Source organism: Phalacrocorax aristotelis, chromosome 8 (genome assembly GCF_949628215.1).
Source record: "Phalacrocorax aristotelis chromosome 8, bGulAri2.1, whole genome shotgun sequence".
Classification (NCBI taxonomy): domain Eukaryota; kingdom Metazoa; phylum Chordata; class Aves; order Suliformes; family Phalacrocoracidae; genus Phalacrocorax; species Phalacrocorax aristotelis.
This window is the reverse complement of record NC_134283.1, coordinates 4,064,911-4,086,279: the sequence shown is the minus strand read 5'-3', so window position 1 is coordinate 4,086,279 and position 21,369 is coordinate 4,064,911. Positions and strand designations below refer to the sequence as shown.

General features: G+C 37.6%; 1 protein-coding gene across 5 annotated transcripts in view; it reads left to right on the top strand.

Annotated features, from left to right (window-relative positions):
* The window catches only part of USP10 (ubiquitin specific peptidase 10), a 56,790-nt gene that overhangs the window by 16,561 nt on the left and 18,860 nt on the right, over window positions 1–21,369 (top strand). For 4 of the 5 annotated variants that reach the window (XM_075101260.1, XM_075101257.1, XM_075101261.1 and 1 more), the window contains exons 2-6: window positions 4,575–4,643; window positions 7,802–7,847; window positions 12,645–13,670; window positions 19,470–19,561; window positions 21,116–21,225. In XM_075101260.1, the coding sequence (XP_074957361.1) occupies window positions 4,575–4,643; window positions 7,802–7,847; window positions 12,645–13,670; window positions 19,470–19,561; window positions 21,116–21,225 (1,343 nt within the window). Of the gene's footprint in view, window positions 1–4,574; window positions 4,644–7,801; window positions 7,848–8,680; window positions 8,813–12,644; window positions 13,671–19,469; window positions 19,562–21,115; window positions 21,226–21,369 lie in introns of those variants that run through there. The other variant, XM_075101262.1, reaches the window with a different exon arrangement.

Sequence of the window (21,369 nt, the reverse complement as noted above, 5' to 3'; positions counted from 1 at the left end):
ATAGATCCCTCAGTATGTTTTATGTTTACTATTTTGTTTTTCCATTCCAAAGGAGAGGTTTGGAAACACTGACAAGAAAGAGGAAAGGTGGTCGAGGTAGATTCGTGACCCCAATTCCACAAAGCCTTGTCCTCTCCACACCCCCACTCCCCCGCCTCCCCCCAGTGACTAGTATTTTCCATCAGTTTTTCTTACACACCTGCAAGTGGAAGATCATTAAAATTTATATGATACTGTTTTGACATTACTCTTAATCTAGGCAGAAATCAAGCTCACCAGACTGAAGTATCTTAAGGGATCCTTGAATACGCTTAATGCAAGGTTAATGATTGCTCTGCAGAGTTAAATAATCTGGGGAGTAGCGGGAGAAATGCAGTGTGAAATGTGTGCTCCTGAAAAAGCGAGAGAGGATTCCTTCCCAGGAGCCAGAACAGAATGCCTCTATGTCGGTGGCAGAGATGGTTTGAGAAAGAGAGGGAGAGCAGATTTGACTGTGAATTAAGCCTCTTAGGGATTATGTATCTTTAAAAGCAAGTCTTGGGGTAATGTTACAATCGGAAATTTTCAAAACTTACCCCCAGTATTCTCTTAGAGTTTTTCTTCCAATTCCAGTGCCAGCATAAGCCTGGAGACTCTTCTCTAAGCATCATTCCTGCTCTACCCTGTGAGTTACTGCTTAGCCATTGACTACTATTTAGCATGCTTTTCAAGCAGATGCTATTTTTTGTCAGAGGATATGAATCAACATTAATTTTTGAAATATGTAATTGAATGCTAAACAGTATTTTTGCTTGGAGAAAGTGTGATATTTTTTTTTTTCCTTAAAATTAAATTTGTGTAGAGCTCTGAGGAATTAAGCTTCAACTTTTCACTGGTAATATTTCTTCATATTTTGGGTTTGTATGGTGCCATACATAGTTTATATATTTTTGATGGTATAGGCATGGGTTTTGCTAACTAGGCCAATTGAACTGTCTGTTCGTATGCATTGTCATGGCAATTGTGCTCGTCCTTTGCTCAGGTAACTGTGCAGTCGTAGTTACTGTACAGTAAAAGGCTCTTGATGCACCGACAGGCCGGTAACGGTTGGCATGACAAGCAGCTTACCTCCAGGCAAATCTCAATCTCTTGCCTGTGTTAGGGCCGACCATAAGCAGTCTGCATCTGAAACCTGCTTTTGCCTTAGAGCTTGTGTGGTGGCGTCCCAATCTGTTACCTGCGATTGGGACTTCAGAGTGCTGTGAAGTACACACAAGTTTAGAGTTTGAAACATCACAGGGCAGATTTGAGTTTGGCCTTTAAAGGAATAATTTTGATGCAGTCCTAATAGGTATGTCTGTTTCTTACGCAAATGCATACCTGGAGATATTAAAATTGGAATTGAAATAATCTGAAACAGCTTTGGCAAAGTTCTAACACATGCTAGTGTATCTCTGCTGTGTTTTAAATGTTGTTTGCAGAGTGTGGGGTAAACTAATGCTGCTTGTAGCATGTGTGGGAGTTGTGTAAATAATTTAATTAAACTTTTGTTTGACTGTTCCAAGTATTTGATTTTATTTGTCAGTTTGGAAAAAAGCTAACTCAGGCTTTTGAAATTATGTGGAATAACTTAGAGTGTACAAGCTAGGTCTCCAAAAGCTCCTACTGCTTATGAGATTATTTCTTGCCATGGTGTATTGCTTTTATAAAAAACCAGTGCTCTCTTGCTTGAAAATGCTTACTCCTTAGGCATTTCAGTTGCAGGGAGAAACCTTTTAAATTTGAATTAATGGTTCAGAGTAAGTACTGAAGTGATGTCTTCCTGAAGCTGTTTCACAGCTAGAACAAGCGTGTTCTTACACAGAGATGATTTGCATAGCGGCAGGCACACTGATTCATTGGGGTGTAGGATGGACCAACAGCAGGCGTGGAGCTAGCATTTCCAGTTGCTTAAAATGCAATGGCTTCCCAACTGCCCCCCACATCCTTTTCTATAGAGATTATTATACTCTCCAAGTGATGTAATATCTTGCTTCTTATTCATGTCAGCATGTAGTGTTGCCTTAAAAAGGGTAGAAAATTCTGTCGTGCTAGCACAGGGTGCTGTGTGTGCAGCTTGCAGAAATCTGTTCCTTGAGAGTCGAGGCTGACTTGGGAGGCAGTGGACAGGATGGGCAGTTAAGTTGGGTAGGCTTAATGTCGTCAGTCATGGCCTAAGAAGTTTATTTTGAAACAGTATTTTTCTCAGTTTATTCTGCGGGGATCTTTTAACTGGTTTACCTTGTGTTTGCAGGTATAAAGCATTGTTAAATAAAGCGTCATAAGATGAAATAAAATTCTGGTTTCTTCAGGCCCAAGCAGGATGGGGTTTTTTTGCGCTGTAGTCTGACCAGGATTAGTTTTGGGGTTAGTTATTTGTAAATTTTTCATGTCCTATTTTAAAATATGAAGAAACATTTGCACAGGCATAACATTTCCCCATGTGAATACATCATTGTATAGTAAACCAGTTCCGTTAAGATAGTATGAATGATCATTGTGTTTAACTTGTCTTGTGTTCCCTAATTAAAAAGTAGCACTTGCTTTTGCTCAGAAAGAAGTATCTCAGGCCTGTGATACCTTGGTTAAAAACGTTGGTAAATGAGAAGACTGAGCTAGTACGTGGAGGAAGTAGGGTTGAATTTACAGAACTTTTAATAGTCTATAGTTGAGATTATTGGTTTTATTGCATGACTGCATCAAAAATATATCCTAAAACATAATTTAGTTATGAATCAGCAAGTGGGTTTTGTAGGCATGTTTCTGGAATATGATAAATTCTAGCTGGTAAGTTACTGAATAAAAATGACTTGCTTATATTGAGAGCACAAGCTGAGTTTAGGCCCTGTGCTAAGAACTGTGAAGCCATTCATGCAAGTACAGTTTAGGGATCCTGATCTGTTTAGGTGTTGCATTGTCTCGGTAATTAGCAGTTCATTATGTGAAGATTATCTAAAGCATTGGCTGTTTCACTGTGCTTCAGTCGTTTGTATCACAGATGTTCATTTGTTTTGACTGTTAGAATTGTTTGACTAAACCAGATGATAGTAGTCTTTGTTTAAAAACACCAAAGGGCAATAAAATGGTTAAACTCCTTCCACACAGAAAAGTGATATAACTCACTTTTTGTGTAAGAAGGCTACATTTTGTAATTGCTGTGGAATTTAGCTTAAACTTAATCTTTGAAATTTATGAATGTAGATGGCTGTGAGTTATGCAAACAGCAAGTACATGAGTTTTATTGGAATAAACCACCTAAAGTCTAAAAAAACTCCACTGTGATTGAGTTACTGTACAGTTTGTGCCAACAGCCTATACTTCACTAGAGATGAAATTTAAAATTTTGAACTTTTTTCTATGGTTCAACTCCCAATTTAGTTAGTTGTATCTTCATACAGTCAAGCTAAGGATTTACCATGCGCAAGACTTGACACTGATGAAAAAGCTGGTGTCTGCCCCGGTTTTCTGAGGGAAGGGTGGAGGATAGCAAGGAATTGTCTTAAATGACCATCAGAGTACGCTGAAGATGAGTGGCAAGCTGTAAGCACGGGACCAAACAGACCTGCTTTTATCCATAGCCATAATATTTGTGACTAGTAACTGTTAATATCCTTCCGTATGCCAAGAATGTGGTGTTAGTGATATTTTCTAGCCCTTTTGTCTATTGTCAGTGTATTAAATTCCTAGTTCAGCTTCTATCTATCCCAGTATCCCTCTGCTGTCCTGAATGTTCAGGTGCTATTCAGCTGACTACAGCTGGTGGTGGAAGGTTGTAGAAACTTCCAGGTACTATGAGGTGCCAACACATCAGGCTTTTTACTGGAAATGTTTCATTTTCTGTAAACTAAATACAAGCTCTCATTTTAGTGTGGGCTTTTTTTTGTGGTCTTGTTAGGTACTTACTTTTTCCATAAAAATACAGACGCAGAATATCTAAAAGGGTGTAGGAAGATAACATAGGACAAAGATGTTTCATCTTAGGTTTGTTTTGCAGAGTTTCAGGCACAGGGGTAACAAAATTCCTAAGAGCAGCTGTACCAAACTGGGTGATGTTTAGATCTTGTGTATTTTTCTACACCTAGGCAGTTCCAGTTCTGTGCTTGCGCGCTCGGGTAGTGGTACCATTAGTTTCGTGTAACTTGTTAGTGTAGCAGAACCCTGGAGAAGTAATTCTTGTTTTTTTTCTGTTGTGAAGGGTAGGTATCTGTGGTGTTTCAGAAGGTAAACCAGCTTGTGTCTGGGGCTTAACTGATGCAACTTCTCACCCTATGTGTTGGTTTAAAACCAGTCATGGGATGAGCTGCAGTTTGTGCTGTGATTACCTCTAGTGGGAATTTGAAGGAAAATGCACTGTGTACCTTTCTAGAGCTAAAAGTACTTTGCTAAAGACTTGGGAAGGAATTAAGGTGAGAGTTGGGATGCAAACAGGTGAGTTTCTAGCTCCCAACACACAGGTCTCCTTGAATGCCAGTATTTTAATACATTTTACTATGAATGTATTAATTATATTGGAAATAAACCCTTCCTTAACAAACATTCTTCTCTTTTATTTTTAGTATATTTTTGGGGAGTTCAGCCCTGATGAATTTAATCAGTTCTTTGTGACTCCACGATGCTCTGTTGAGGTAAGATCTACTTTAAATCTCTTTTTGAAATAACATTTTAAAGCTACATCTCTCTGTATATTTGAAATATAAAAACACAAGGATTTTTTTTATCATTCTCTTAGTTTGCTAGTTTACAAAGTGAAGATATTGAACAGGATTCTTCTCTCTATATATGTGGATGTTAAGTCAATTTTTAGAAATAAGAAATAAATTACTCCACCTCCTGCTTGTCATCTTTCAGAGCTGGCATAGCAGCCATTGTAGCAATAGGCTGTTACAAGTGAGTTATCCAGCCCTACTACCGTTGCTTTGGTGTATTTTTTAATTTTTATTTTTTAGAGGTGGATATAGAGGAAATTTTTTTCAGCAGTGTTCTTGCTTGTAAGCAAGGTAGGCTTCTAAATCTCGCGAGCCTTTTGAAGCACACGGATTTTTAATGTTTTTTGACAGGTGGAGCACTGCTAACCATCAAAGCTATGCTTACAAAGGAGGCTGTGCGTGAGGCCTGAGAAATGGATCAATAATGAACTAATTACGGTGGCAGTGAGAACCAGAGAGTGGAAACAGTTGTCTGTGTGTGTTTGAGTGTGTAACATACTACAGATAGTACTGTAGACTCTTACTCTCTGTAGTTCTTGGTAGAGAGTGAAGAAACCATTTTCCTGTGTAGGGAGAAGTATTATGCCATTGTCCTAATCTCCAGACTTGAAAAATAATTTTCCTCTATGTCAAGTTCTGGTTTTCCTCCAAATATTTCTATTCAAACATTTAAATCCTGCTTCTGTCCTCCCCCGTCAACATGAAGGAGATGAACAATTCAACTGGGGATGGGGAAGTCCTTTTGTTGCATTTTACACATCAGACAACCAATATGACTTAATTTCTTGTAAATGAATTTTCCAAGTATAATTAGTAGAGTATGTTGCTAAACAATAAAAGTGGGGTGGCGTGGGAGGTGGGGATGTTTAGAAAGAAAAAGATAGCTTCTACCTGCCTTTAGGGATAGCTTTGTATCTTCTCTGGTAGGTGGGAAGTAATGCAGAATAGATCTTTAGGTAATACAGGCTTCTTCTGATTATATTGCTGTTTCCACACCATTAAATACAGTAGCAGCAGTATGACATTTGCATCCTGTGTAGTGTCACCTGAAGTGTCCTACATCAGCTATTCTAACGTTTACTACATTGTGGAAGATGAAAATGTCATATCTTGACTTCTATAAAGCTATTCTCGTAAAATATATTGAGGAAACGTGAACCTACAGCATTTGAACCAGTCTTACTTCATTCTATAACTGTCTCAAGTGTACCACTTACTGGTTAGCTATCAGAATAAAAAACTGTGTTGAACAATGTTCCTTAAGTTTGTCCTTGATCTGGTTCAGTTCAATGTTTTAATTATCTGGATGATGAAATAAAAATTATGCTTATTAGTTTTACACTGTGGAGATACTTCAGAGAAAAGTTGTCTGAAAAAAATAGGATGAAGTTCAAGAAGGGCGAGATCGAGGTTGTAATCCTGCAGTGGCATTTGACATGCATTCTGCTGGGGGCAGTGCCAGCTCTGGGAGGCCCAGCACCTGTTGATGCTGGTGTCCTTCTGAAGTCCCTTACCTATAGACTGAAGGGTGGACTGAGGCAACGACTGGTTAAAGCTAAAAGTTGTCTAGAATGTGTCTTTTTACATGGCATTTTTAATACACGTTCTATCAGAAACCTCCTGACTGAGATGATTCTGATGACCCAGTTGTATGAAACAGGTCAGCTAAGAACTCTCTACTTCGCAAAGGTGCTGTTGATTACCTAAATATGTAGGGGGCCCATAGATGGACTCTTTTTGTGTGTGTATTTTTCATTTTCCTTTTTACTTTGTATTTTCTTAAGCCCTTTGAACAGGAGAAAAACAAGAAATACAAGTTTTATTGTAAACTGTTGACTGTAGACTTTTAGAGTAACTTCTTTAGTTCTAACTATAAAATTATATTGAATCTGTGTTCAATATTAATATGATATTTTAAAGATACATAAATATATATAAATATCTATAGATAAAAAGATAAAGTAAGCCTCTTTCTGACCCATCGATTCTCATTTTTGACCTGGAAAGTTGATGTATTAAGATGTATTATGGTTTATAAATGGATTTTACAGTGTGTGTTCTTTTTATGCACTTTTTTGATAATGGAATTTTAGGAATATTTTTCTTGCTGCTTCCAATGCACTGTTGTCTACAGTGCTTTAAGAAGGCAATATGTAAGTATCCATAGCTTTCGAGAACTGAAGACTTCAATGGAGAAGTCTTTGATATTTCTTACACCATTATAACCAATATTTGAGAATACAGTGCAATTTTAAAATGCTATTCTAAAGTTTTATGTCCCACTGCAGAAACAGTTCAGCTGTTCTCCGGGGAGCTGCTGGACTGCCATGTAGCAATGGCTGCCAGTTCGTGCAGGCATGGGAGGAGGTTATCAGCTGCTTGGGGGAGTTTGGGGGCAGGCAAGGGGGCATTAGAAATTGCCCACCTGCGGTTACACACAAGAGGAGGGTTTCTATCCACGAGTGACTCCATAAAAAGGTGCCAGTGTTTTATACTAGACATCTTTACAATCCAGGTAGAAACGATGTGCTGTGGTTACATTATGCTTAGGCTGATGATAAAAAATTTTTTGTTTTCATTAAATGTGATTAAAAATATACCTTAGCTGAAACTTTTCAAGGGCAGCACTATAGCTGAACCAGGTTGAGAGTCAAAAGGTTTAGGTGTGACTATTGTCTGTGAAAAACTGTGTTTCATCCTTTCACAGGTAATTTGGTCTATCTTCAGCTCTTGTCTAAAAAGAGGATATGTTCCTCATTTTAAAATCGTGGTGAGTTACTGTTGGTGAAGGAAGATCCTGATGCTGTGAGGTGAATTGCTTGAGAAGTTGATGACCCTGTGGTGTGTAACCAAGATAAAGATTATCTTTCAGTAATTGTGGTAATCTGCAAGGACACTTGAAGCTATGGTGTGGGATTTGATAAATATAGAAGCACGAGTTCAAGGCATACTCTCAGAAAATCAAACCTTAAAAATGATGTTGTTTTTTAAGGATTCAGATTTTTCAAATGAAACTGATATCAAATGTTAATAGATTTGGTTTATCTTTAAATAAGTTTCATTTCTTTTTTGTACAGCTCCCCCCGTACAATGAAACAGTTTCATGTGGTATTAAGTCCACAGGTGAGTTTCATGATGGTAAGAAATCAACATCCCTTTTTTTTAAAAAAAAAAAAAATAAATTTAATTGTTGTGACACTTGCCATAGATTTACTACAAACTCTCTTTAAATTTGATCTTTAGAGCTGATTCAGCGGGTATATATGCATATATGTAGCAGGTTAGTTGTTTTTAAACACCTTTATTGAATGAGATCCATGAGAGTAGTTGAAAGTACTTCAGCTGATTAGGATGGACACACTTACTCCTCCTTGACTGTGCTACCACACAGTCCTAATGTCTTGCTGAAATACTGTAGGATGTAGCTATAAAATGTGGGGCTGAAGCTTGCTAGAGAACTTGTACTGAAGAAATAAGTAACTACTGTGGCATTCAGCTGGCCCTCCTGTAAGAGCCATAGCCTGAAGTATTTTCTGGCAGTTGCAACCTGAAGACAGCTCTGTGAGCAGTGCTTTGTTCAGTGTTCCCTTTGACTCTTGTTTCTGTCTGGCTCAGCTATTTTTCTGGAAAATCCTTTTTTTTTTTTTTTTGGGTGAAAGTATGATGCTTGGTGTAAAAACGCATTACAGAGTTCCCCTTTTAAAGCTGCGGCATTCACAGGTCTACTCTGTCTCAACCCATATGCCTTACAACCTGGCCTTACTTCATAGTTTATATAAAGTTGCAGTTAAATAGGAGTTGCCATGTGATCATTACTCTGTATAGTTTAAACTGAACTTTCTCAATATTTTAAGCAGCAGGTAAATTAGTATTTGTCTTTTTTTTCCCTGAACCAGGGGAGAGCGAGGAAGCTGAGACTTACGCAGATGTATATGAGAGTGATAAAATTGACGTCCAGATCTCCTTCAGAATAATACAAGTGTCTGACTGGACATTTCTCAAAAGTACTTAAGAGGACTAAAATGCACATATTGATGTTTAAGAACACCTGATCATTATGCTTAGCAACTTTGGCCTTGTATTTAAAGGTAAATAAGATAGATAGTCATAAAGAAGGTCAACAGGTCCCGTCTGAAAGCAGGTGCACAACATTTTGGAAAATTTAGAAACTTTATTTAATACAAGGCCAGTTTTAAGTAGGAGTTTGAAAAGTTCATTAAAAGGACCATATGGTACGAATTGCTGTTGATGACAGGGGCGTCCAGTGATATATTCCTTTGTCAAACTATGGATTTAAGTTCTGTTCTTTAAGACTGAGCTTTTAATGTTCACAAGCCATACAGAAAGATGGTTTGTACAAATGTTTTTCAGATCATTCCTAGACCCTGAGTGAACCCCTCCCAGCCCTGAGATTAGGTAATGACAGCAAATTAGGTTTTGCCTGAAAAATGTCTTTAACGAGCTTGCACTGTACTGTGCATGCATATTATCACTGTGATGGCTGCATAAGAAGCTGTGGAAACTAAATGGAATGCTGTGCTTATGCAGAATATTTATAATTATAATGAGATGACACACACTGACCATGTTGTCACCCCCCCGGAGTCTGATTTTTTTTTCCTATACTTATCTTCAATGTTTAACTTTATTACAGAATTAGAAGATCTGTTAATACTTACTAGGCATAATCAAATCACGGCTGAAGCTCTAATATGCAAAACTGTTCATACCAATTAGTGCTATTTATTCACAGCTTTTGTTATTGTATGTAGGCTTTGTCCTTGGAGCATCTGTTGATACTTGTTTCAATATGTGTGTCATGTTGTTCATGACAGCTAATATCCGTTTCAGTCCATTCAGAAATAGCACTGTGGACTAGATTGAAACAAAGATGCCCAGAAGCAAAGTGGAAAGTCAAAACAAACAGAAAAAATCACCTCCCTCTCATTTTTTCAAAGGAACCTGACACAATCTTACGGCAAATGAGCTTCTGCCAGTCATCCCATAGACTAACTATACAATAGCTGCTGGTATTTATTATTCTAATCCTGCTGTAAGGTGTAAAGTTTAATTCTTCAGGTGTAACTTGCTAATTCGTATGTCAAATGCTAGAATAACAGTTATGCTCTTGGCAAGATTTTAGCCTATGATGTTCGTGTTGCACCTTCAGCTACGTTACCATTGTGCCATAACTGTAAGGGATATGTTGTGTTTTCTGCTCCCCGCTTGCTCCGAGTTGGTCTTGTGATTGTCTAGCGTACAGTAAGCTGATAAGTCTACCAAAACAGAAAAAGAAATACTGGCTTGGATTATGTTATTTTTGCTAGGTTAGCTTTCATTAACACAAGTGCTGGGAGCTTGCTGGAGTAGTGGAGCAGAACAGGAGTGTGGTGGAACTGAGAACTCTCACTTTTGGCTGTGGTAGACTTAACTTGCCCACAAAGGGAAGCTACGTTCTTTGTTTTGAAGCAGTTATTTTTTTAATGGGGATTTTGGAAGAGAAACAGAAGTCCCAGATGATTTTGAATTGGTAGGGATTTGAAAGGTGCCCAATAATTCATTCTTATTGTGGTTGGAGGAATATTAGGTGTTACCAGTTGTTGCTTGTGCTTTTTACTGTTGCAAACGGTAATGAGCTAGCTTTTAGTTCACGCTCGAACTAACAAGTTGCTCCATAAGTAGATGAACTAATGAGGAACAGTTTTGTTGTGGATTTGTGTCCCATATCCCTTAAAACCCATGCCCTGCGTTGGCAAGCAAATGAAGCCGTGGCTGGTTTCAAGCTGTGTGCTGTCACTGCCAGGTCAGCCAGTATATCGCACTGATAGCCAGTTCGTGTTGCTGCTGAACAGTTAGGTGATGCCTGAGATCTCCCAGCCCTTCCCTCTTTAGTGGGTAGCAGGCGGCAGCTTTCCACCTCCCTGCACTTCAGCTGCTGGGTTTTTAAAAAAGAAACTTAAACCCTCCTTTCTGGTTGGTGATAGCTCGTCAGTGATTGCAGAAGTAGTTGGTGAATGGTGGATTGACAGGCATGGTGTTACGAAATGTTTTCTCATGGCTGTAGCAGAGAGGTGCAGGAAATTTGAAATTCAGCCTCTTGTTAACATGATTTAGAGAAATCAGATGAGTATGGAGAGTTTTTTCTTTCTCCTTTTTTTTTTTTTTTAAAGTTTCCTTTAGTCTGACTGGCAGCAAGACTGATATGTGAAACGTGCTTACTTCTGATTTAGTTAGGTTAATAGATCAAAGCAGAAAAGCAATTAACATCTGTATTATGTATCTTTGTTCATTAATTCGTAATATGTTGGTATTGCATGTGGAAGTCAGACCTCAACACACACTGAATGTTTGCTACTCTTCATTTGATATTAAAGAGTATATATACTTGTTTCTTTCACAGTTTTTTAAAGCCAAAATTTTCATCAGTGGACTTTTCTAGAAAGTATTTGGAGAATTTCAAAACAGTAATGTTGACAGTTACGTATCAAAACGTCCTCCACTAGTCTGGCCTCCCACAGGATTATTTCCTTAGGTGTGCGAGTGACTCTTTTCCCTTAGGAACTGTTACTTGCTTTTTATTGTGTGGGTTGTTTTTTTTTTTAAATAAAACAACAAAAACCAACCTCATTTTCAATCAGTGTGGTATATTTGAAAATATGCAATTGTTGATGTGTCATACATAACGGAAGCTGCACAAAATCTTTAAAGTTTAGTGGTGTATCCACTTACATTCCTTTGGAAATAGTATCTTGGTGGTGTTTGGTACGTAGCAACAGTCCTAAAGATTTGAAATGTGGTTTTTAGTCCCATATCTTTGAGGAAACAAAAATATTAAAATTAATGTCTTTGAAACAGTAGCATAAATATCATAGACCTAAAAATCTTTTATGTACTAAAATGTGAGCTTATCTTTAACATTCCTGAGACTTAGTTTCATTATCTCTTTATCCGATAGTTAGGGAGGTAGCTGTAACTGAAGTATTCAGTGTTACGAGTTAGCACGCATGCATTATAAAAATAAGTTCCATGAAATGGCAGTACTTTGTGACTGGCAATATTTTGTGATACTGCAGCCTGCCATGAGAACATTTCTTACTGTTTCTGTAGAGAGCACGTCCAAGTTCCAGGGGAAATAATAAATAAATAAATACATACCAACAAAACCCAGACCAACAAAAAAAACCCCAACCCAATCCTGTTCACAGATTTTTTCTGTACTCCTTGTATGTGCAAGTTAAACACTGACATATGTTGAGATGCATCTGTTGTTTCCTGTCATAAAATCATATAGTCAAATATATTCTCATATAGTAGTAAATTCAACTGTGATAAGATATTAATGAGCTCAAGTTTCAAAAGCTGTAATTGCAGCGTTTATGTACAATTAAGAGAATATTTTTTGTTTATTAAGGATTATGATAATACCCTTTACCCACCAGGAAAACCAAACCAAACAAACCCCCCAAAACCCAAACCCCGTGTGTGGAAATTATTTTAAAAAGTTAAACAGGTAAAGGCTTGGATTTTGTAATTGTCAGTGGGAGGCTGGCTTCAGAAGTAGTGTGGAGTTAAAGATTGCACCATATTTTGTACGTAATTATCCAGTAATTTATGCCGAATAGTGCTAAAGTCATTGGGCTTTTATAGTTCTTCTTAATAGGTGAATTTAATAGATATTATTTGCAGGAACTATGCTGTGATTCATACTCTGTTTAAGAAAACCTGAATCTCACTCTGTGGTCTTTAGGTAAATTATGTTTTGAAATGGCCTTCATGTTGGAGATAGAGAACAAGAATTATTTTAGTTTGAGGGAATGTAGTTTTTCTGAGTTGCAGGAAAATATGGGGGTTTTTTTCTAGATTTTGTAGGTTTTTGATTAGATGTCATTCACTAACTCCGATTTGCTTTCTCTTGTCCAGGGGAAGAGTATCAGAGAATTGAATTTGGTGTTAATGAAGTTATTGAGACACAGTCATCTGTACTAAATAACACTGACTACAGTATTTCGAGTACCCTGAATCCTCAGGCTCCAGAATTCATTCTCAGTTGTGCACCTGCTCAGAAAGCCCCTGATGATAGTCTCAGTGAAACAAACTACAACTCCATTGACTGCCAGTTCACTGATCCAACCCTTGCTTTGGACAGCGGTTCTAACGCTGAAAACGATGGCTTGTCTGGAGGCCTTGGACAAAGGGAGCGTAAAAAGAAGAAAAAAAGACCGCCTGGATACTACAGTTACTTGGAAGATGTCAGTGACGGCATTGCTCCCACGGAAGCTCTTGTAAATGGCCACGCAAATTCATCGGGACTAAACAGTCTAAGCACGGAGGATACGGAACTGACAGGAGACATTCACTGCCTGGCCACACCAAGGACTTGCAACAGCCCGGACAATTCTGTGGACTTCATTAATGAAGCTGTCTCTGATGATTCTGTTTCTAGCGCACTAGACAATACCAGGACTGCAGGGCAGCCTGAGGTATGCCGTGTTACTAATTCTGAACAGTTTTGCATCCCCTCAGAGACTGGCAGAGATAGCCCTTTAAGGACAGCTGTTGTACAGTCTTATGCTGGTACTGATACTACTGAAAATCTTGGCGTTACTAATGGACAAACACTTGAATCCTCTGGTGAGGACACAGCTGCCAATGGGGTAGAATTGCACACTGTGGAAAGCTCTGACTCAGACCAAGCTAAGCCTGAGGAAGCTTCACCTACTACTGAGGCAACAGTCCCGGTTGCAGGATCAGTCCCTGTTAATCAGCCTGCAAAATCGTGGGCTAGTCTTTTTCACAATTCCAAGCCCTCTGCTTCCACATCTGTGGTCTATGTTGAGACTAAGTATACCCCTCCTGCCACATCTACTCTGGTCCCTGAAAAACAGGTTGAAGTCAAAGAGGGACCTGTTCCAGTTTCAGAGGATCCTGTAGCCATAAAGATTGCAGGTATTGTTAATACACACGAGTGGATGTTACACTGGAAGGGTATTAACTCTGCTTGTAAACAGGAGCATGCGATATGGATAGAGAAGATTCCTCTGTTAATGTTCTTAATAAGATGACTGTTCAAACGCTGCTCTGAGATGCAATTTAAATAAGCTAGTTTTGTATCCTCCTGAGTAGACATTCCGATGAGACAGTAACATGTCATTATCCCAGATGCAGTAAAGCTATTGCTACTTGTCAAACAATATGTTTAAGTGATCTGTGATTTTTAAATAGGTTGGCTGCATTCTGTGTTCTTGCTACTAGAGTAGCACACGTTAGAAAAGTTTATTCCGAAAATGGCGTGTTATCCAGTATTTATGATCTTGTAATGCATTCCATTACAAGAGGAGGAGAATATTGATGTATTTGTGCCAAAGTAGCTGCAATTCCTGGAAACTTGCACTAGCTTAAGTGTAATGTCTAAAGAGATCCTGTTTCAGAAATTCTAATTCAGGAAATAGTTTTTATATTATTGATTTGCTATTTGAGAGATCTATCTCTCAAATTTTGAAGAACTACCCTTAACCATTATAAACAATATTATGTTATTCAGAAACAATGCTAGATATTGCCTGTTCAAGAATAACCATAAGAAACTGCCCAGAGGATACGTCAGGAAAGGCCATACATGATATAAAGGCTTTGACTGTTGGTTCTGTCATATTTGTGGTTCCAATGAGAAATGCTAGAATGTGCATGGGATTGTTTTTGCAGATTCAGTCAGAAAATATGAAGAAAAATACCCAGTTGGTTGCATTTTGTGTCACTGACTTATAAGTGTTGTAACAAAAAGTTGTTATTTTGAATCCGTGAAATGGTCTGTATGTACAAAGGCTGGTGCAAAATCCTGCTGTTCATGCTACAAGCTAATTTGCAAATACAGTGGCATTTTGTCTGGCAGCTTCAAGTCAAAGTTTTCTGCTCTAACAAGAAGCAGACCTGGAGATTTCTATTCAGAGCACCCAGAAGTATAGGCCTGCCCCTCATTCCCTCCTTAATAATGGTTTCATTACTTAAAATTGTCCGTTGAGAGGAAAGCTGTCAGAATAACTTGTGTTTCTGTGTATTTTTCACTTAGGTGTCACAAAGGCAGTTGACCATGTTTAAAAATGTGTATAAGCAGGTGATTATGGTTTGTACGAGCACATACATGCGGAGTATGTTGTACTCTTAAAATCTTAAGCTATCATTTGGTAATGAATTTTACCTTGAAACTGTTTTGTGACAACCATAAAGCTAGAACCGCTTGCCGTAGATGAAAAAAGGTTTTTGCCTTGTCCAAGTTGTTTCAGCTTTATTAACTTTGTAGACTTTTACTGTTTCTGTACTATTTTTTGCCACCAGGTGGGAGCAGAGCTTTTATTTTGTCTTTAATGTATTAAAATAGCTATGTAATTTTTACACGGTTTCCTTCTGCACCTTCACTATTGGCTAGCTGTTTTTGCAGAGGAATAATCTGAATATAGATCCTTTTCCAGTGAAAAGGAATTAATCTTCTCATGGCAGCTGATTTATGTAGGAATTATATTGCTGCAATTTCTGTAATTCAGATGCTACTGATTTTGGTATGAAACGTTTCCTTGAAGGTCTGAATGCCATGATACCAGTGCTTTGCTCTGGGGAAAAAGGCGACTTTTTTCATTGTCGTTTTTTAAAATGTTCTCTGTCCCGTTTGGGAAGTAGGTACATTAGTGCTTTGTTTGTACACCCACACTCAGAAATATGTTAGATGAGTTTCAGTGTGTCATTTCCAGACAGATAGTTTGCTCTGTTCCGTACACAGATCATTTCAGACCTCCTGCCCAGGTTAATGTCACTGTATAAAGGTATAGAGCAATCCTGCATGTTTTCCAGAGTTAGCTGCTGGTGGTGTTCCTTGTTTTCTTTGTGGCCGAGTTGGGAGCCTGTTGTTTGATTTGCTGGAAATTCAACAATTTCAACTCATGCCAATGGGGAATGAATTTTTTACCACAACTGATACAGAGTAGTAAACACGGGTAAAATCTAGACCTACAGTATCTCGAGTTTAGCAAGCAAAATTAGCACGTCTTCTGACTTCTGACTTAATGTCAGAGCTCTGAGGCCCTTCTGGACAGTGTTTATTTCAAACATGTGCTCAGGGCACAGGAAGATAAGATACTTTTCCAGGGACAAATTGCTGATTTGTGCCTTAATTTCACCAGCTGTTACAAGGGAGGTTAACGATTCACAGGCACCCTGAAGATAGTTTAATGCTACTTGACTCAACCTGCAAAGGTCTGTGGTTTCTTAGTCCTCAAATGTAAATGAAAGCTACCAAAGATAAGGAGATGACGATCAGGACTAGAGAATAAAAAAACCAGACAGACAAATTTCGTGTTAGCCTTGATGAGAAAAAAATACTGAGCAGTTAATTTTAGCAAGTGGCTAAGGTGTGTGAGAAAAGCTTTACCAGCAACACGAATGAGCAAGGTAAAGGAACTTCAGAAGCAAAGTATGAACCATTGATGTTTGTTTGGCAAAACTCAGGCAGCTAACATCAGAATGGTAGAGAAGTACAGGTATGGCATTTGCATATTCAGAAAGGGACAATTGTACTAATTATACACCTTAGCCTAACTTAGATGCTAGGAGAAATATTTTAATAATTCATTTCTAAGGGATAGTAAGGCTATAAATGGTCCATATCTGTAAAAAATATGCCTTTCAGGCTTCACTTGCTGTGTTTCACAGTTACTGCCCTCAGATGGATAACCTGAGGATCGTTAATAATGCCTTATGTAGTGTTCTAAGTAAGCTAGGGAAATAAGTGATCGGAAAACCGGCTATCCTCTGAGTAGTCTTTCAGCTGTTCTTGGTAACTTCAGGGAAAACTTTAATGGGATAACTTAAAAAGATTCTGAACTGTGTTTTCACTGTGGATGATAGAATTAACAGTGCATGTAAAATTTGTTTACAGCAGGTAGAATTTCAGATGAAGAATACAAACATTTAAGATCTGACTAAATCTGGAATGATTTTAAATTAGAAGGTGGGGAGTCCAGTAAATGCAAGTATGGAATGATACACTAGAACAGAAATCAAATGCAATCATGTGGTATGAAGAACAAATGGTTGGTAATAGTATTAGAGAATAAAAGGATCTGGAAGCTCTAGGGAGTTGATAAGTGTCCTTAAAGCTGAAGAAGACATTTTATATCCAGTGTGTGTTAATAGCAGTTTGCCTGGGAAAGATGGGACATAAGTATGATTCTGTTATTGCTGTTGAGGACTTGATGAAAATGCCGGTCTTTGGGCATTACTTCTCAAGGAAGATGTAATAGTGCAGCAGAGAAAACAAGTAAGATTTGAAAACTATGCTCTTTTGGCAAAAATGGAAAATGTGGGTTACTTTGTCTCAGATGAGAATGTTGGAGTGATCGTGGATGTAACTTCAAATATGTAAAACAAACTCATACAGGAGACGGTGATTCACTGCTCACCCGAGACTAGTGAACAAGGCAAGAATTAGTTTAGTTTGTAACAAGGTGTTTGTGTTACGCAGTAAAAGACTTTTATTTCTAAAGCTGGGTAAGCACTAGAGCAACTAGTTGTGGAACGGAGGCATGCAAGGTTTGGGGGTTTTTATAAACAACTTCAGAAATTTAGGCTGTTGTACTATCAAACTGCATTCTTGCAGAAACTGATTGCGTGAAGGCTTATCCATCGGTGTTGTCTGGCACTTTTTATCATTGTCCAGATTTGAAGAAAGGCCTGAGTGACGTAATATTTGCCAAATAATGGTCTTAAGCAAGCATTAAAGTGCTGCCTTGTACCATGTGTATCTTTTCAGGTGGAGACCATATCCACGTGGTTTCTCTTTCATTAAACTTTGGACTTGCATGGATTAGGAAATTTCAGGCTTTTATAAATTTGACAGGTATTTGTAATAACACACCTAGTGAATTAACTTTAGCAAAATATTTTCTGTTTACCAACAGAAATTTCTGAACATGATAATATTGTTCTAGCTTATGCTTTCAAATCAAGGCCTTGTTTCACAATTCATTATCCACCAAAGGGAATGGGAAGTCTTCCTGCTTAGTGCCGTGTACTTTATAACAGGTTTTGAAATTTTAACAAAGTTTTCTTATGGTTGCAAGTGTATTTTTCTTCTGATACTTTTGTAAAAGTTCTCTTAGTTATTGTGTAAATGTTAGATGTGGATGAAAATGTGGTATTAAATGTAATTGCTGTACACAAAAATAATCCTTTATGTTAAGAGAAACAAAACTCACTGTAATTACTCTAGGCGTTGTTTACAAAGCAGTTTTATGACCACAAGAGGATGCTAACGGTCCAAATAATATTTTTTTAGTATGATACAAAAATGAGGAAGAATATACTTAACATAAAAAGCTGTTGATAAACATTAAATACTTCTTCCATTATTTTAATCCTAATTTTCAACGGTGTTTAGTTACATTCACAGCGAGATTGTATGTGTGCAAACCTGTTTCAGACTTTGATGCATTAACAATGTATTCTGAAGAGCGTTAGTAATTTAGTAACAAATATATTCCAACATTCACAGAAGGATTTTCATCTGCATCTGTGCTAGGTGCTACGGCTTCCCTTTTACATCTTCTTGCTGTCTGCCCTTTCCGGTGTCAGGTTCTTCATGTAATAGGGGACTGATCTAAGTATCACCTATGTATTTTGGTGTGTTTTTATTTGGTTAGAACTGGTGTTGCCAGCAGGAAATATGATCTTTAGGTGAAGAGATAGTTTGGAAGTAGAGGGGCGTGGATTTTTTTGTGGTTCTGCCACCTCCCTGCTTGCTTAGAGTTTTGCCTCTGCTTTTGCACCACTGTCATGTTCCCTTGTCTGTTCACATAGCTGTTAGAGTGAAGAGGTCAAATTCTTACGTTTATGCAGTGTAGCATCTGAGGCCTTTAGAGGCCCTCACAATTATAAAAATAAATAACCCCTTTGGTAGACAATTGCCATGTTTATTTGCATTTTGATTGTCTTGTACACCTCTTGTCCTTATTTCACAAATTTAAAATATACTGGATGCAATGTTTTCCTTAAACAGTTTTTATTTAGGTACCTAAATAACAGGTCAGCCTTCCTGGAAAAGCTCGCCCCATTGCTCTCAGTTTCACAACTGAAACAGACTTATTTATGTGCAGTGGTTTCTAATTTTTAAACTTGGGCCATTGCGGAAGCTTTTGAAAGCAGGAAAGCAGTAGGCATTATCTTATGTAAGCCTGTTACCTTGTAGATTTTGGAAGTCTTAAAGCAGTAAATAAAACATACTCTTCAGAAGACCATGTTAATGTCAGTCTGCACTAAGATATTTTTGTTGTGAGATAGTGTATGTTGAAACTAGTAAACTGAGACATCGGCTTCATCTCTCTTCAAAGCAGAGTAATTTGGGAGATACTGTGTAAAACTGGTGGCAAGGGATTAATTATAGCAGATGAGAATTTATATATCTATCCCTATAAATAAAAGTATCTAATTTTAGTAAAATAAAAAGAAATAGGTTTCCCCAGTTTTGAAATGACAATAAGTTTTTGTACCAGCATCCTCCTGACCCAGATTCTTCAGTTGAAGAAACACATCTGATTTGAAATATGAGCAGTGTTTACATGGAGCGAAAGATCTTTGCGGAAGTTTTTGGGAATCTTGTTAATTGATGTGCATTATTTTGTAATGCATCAACAGATACTTGTTTTGATGGCTAGCATGTGTGTTTTATTGATGCTCAATTTACTGTTTCTCATTCTGCAGAAATACTGGAAAATGTAAGACTAATACATAAACCAGTGTCTTTGCAACCGCGAGGGCTGATCAACAAAGGAAACTGGTGCTACATCAATGCTGTATCCTTACCTTGGAAAAAATTAATACACTTAGGTTAAAATTTGTATATTATATCTGTCAAAAGTTTTTCTGGATTATTCTGGTAAGTATTTCATAAAAGTTCGTCTTCCCATATCCTACTACTGTGGTTAAAATGTTTAAGGATAGCATCTAGAAATCCCAGGGTAGTTTGGATCATTGAACCCCACGTCCAGGGTTCCCCTGCAGTTGGTTGCACAATCCTGTTTGCATTTTGGCTCTGTTACCTCCTCCAAAGTATTTCAGAACTGTAACTTTCTCAAGACCGAACACCTTCTCGTAATTCCTAGTTAAGTTTACTCATGTCTCTTTGTGCATCAACTTAAGTGGTTATTACTCTTTTGTACTTGAAGTAACTATTCTTATTCTTAGGTGGTGTTCTGATAATTTGGTAAGTGGATTGTTGGGTTTTCTGTTGATCAGGCTGTTGCTGTCATATCATCTGTGTAAATGCAGTGTTTAAAATAATCCTTTTACAACGGGATGGAAGATTAGCTTGCTCTTGATGTATTAGAATTGTATTCCCCTCCAAAAATAACTTTTATCCTGGGTAACAGAAATATTCCTTCTTCAATGCTGTATTATGATAGTTTTATTAATAATAATTTTTCAACTGATAAATCCATATCTCCTATGTTAGCAATGGCTTACTGCAAGTGACAATTAGGATACTTTAACTGCTAGAGGAAAATATTAAGACCAATTTCAAGACTGATCATTGCAGAGCCTAATAACGTATTTCCAGACCAGCAATTGTGCTTTGAACTTCAGCTTTTGTCTTGTATAACTAGTTCTGCACTCATCTGGTTGTATGTGTTAGCCCCCATTTTTTCATTCTTAAAATGTTACGTGCGAATTTCTTACTCAGTCTTTGCATGCTGTAGGGATCGAGTTAATATATTTCTCTAGCTGTTGAGATTGCTGCCTTTTTTTCCTTGCCCTCCAGTCTTCTAATATATTTCCTGTGTCCACTGTTCTTGCCAAGTAACATGGATTTTGATGTTATTAAAGCATTTTCTCCCAACACACACTGTAGTTTCACTGGTTGCTCCAAACTCTTCTTTACACTGTGGAATGTTTCACATCACAGTGGTTTTGTTTTTGGTTTCGTACGGGGTGGATCATCACCTTTAACTTGAAGGCTGTCAGCTAGCTTCTTCCATTCTTTTCAGAAAACATGTTATAACTTGCCAATTTTTAAATTGTTAATTTCATAAGTCTTTCCTATGAAAGTTTTTTTTTTCCCTCTCCTGCTCCTAGACTAAATGTTTCCTTCCGCTTTAGTTAAAGTTTTGGACATTATTAAAATGTCAGTGAAATCACTGCATGTTCTGAGATGGCGGGGTTTTTTTAGTATAACTTCTGTACCTTACTAGTTAATGTTGTGATAAAAGTCCATCCATCTGTCCCAGTTTAGTTATTGGACTAGTCTACATAAGTTAGCTTTGTTTTGCATATAATTATTAAATATAATTGAACATTTGGTTAATAGGCAGATTACATTTCCTGAATATTTCCTTAATGCCACTGCATAGACCCTGCAAGCATTGGTCGCTTGCCCTCCAATGTATCATTTAATGAAGTCCATTCCAATGTATTCAAAATCCCAGCGGCCGTGTACCTCAACACCAATGATAGACAGTTTGTAAGTAGCTTGTTAAAAATAAAACCTGTGATCTGACTAAGCTCATTCAGAAGTATCTAACAAATGATTGTTTACTGCAATTGTTGAAAGTTGCTCTGTCTCCAGAAGACTTTTTGTGCCTTTTTTTGGTGACGTGTGGCTTTT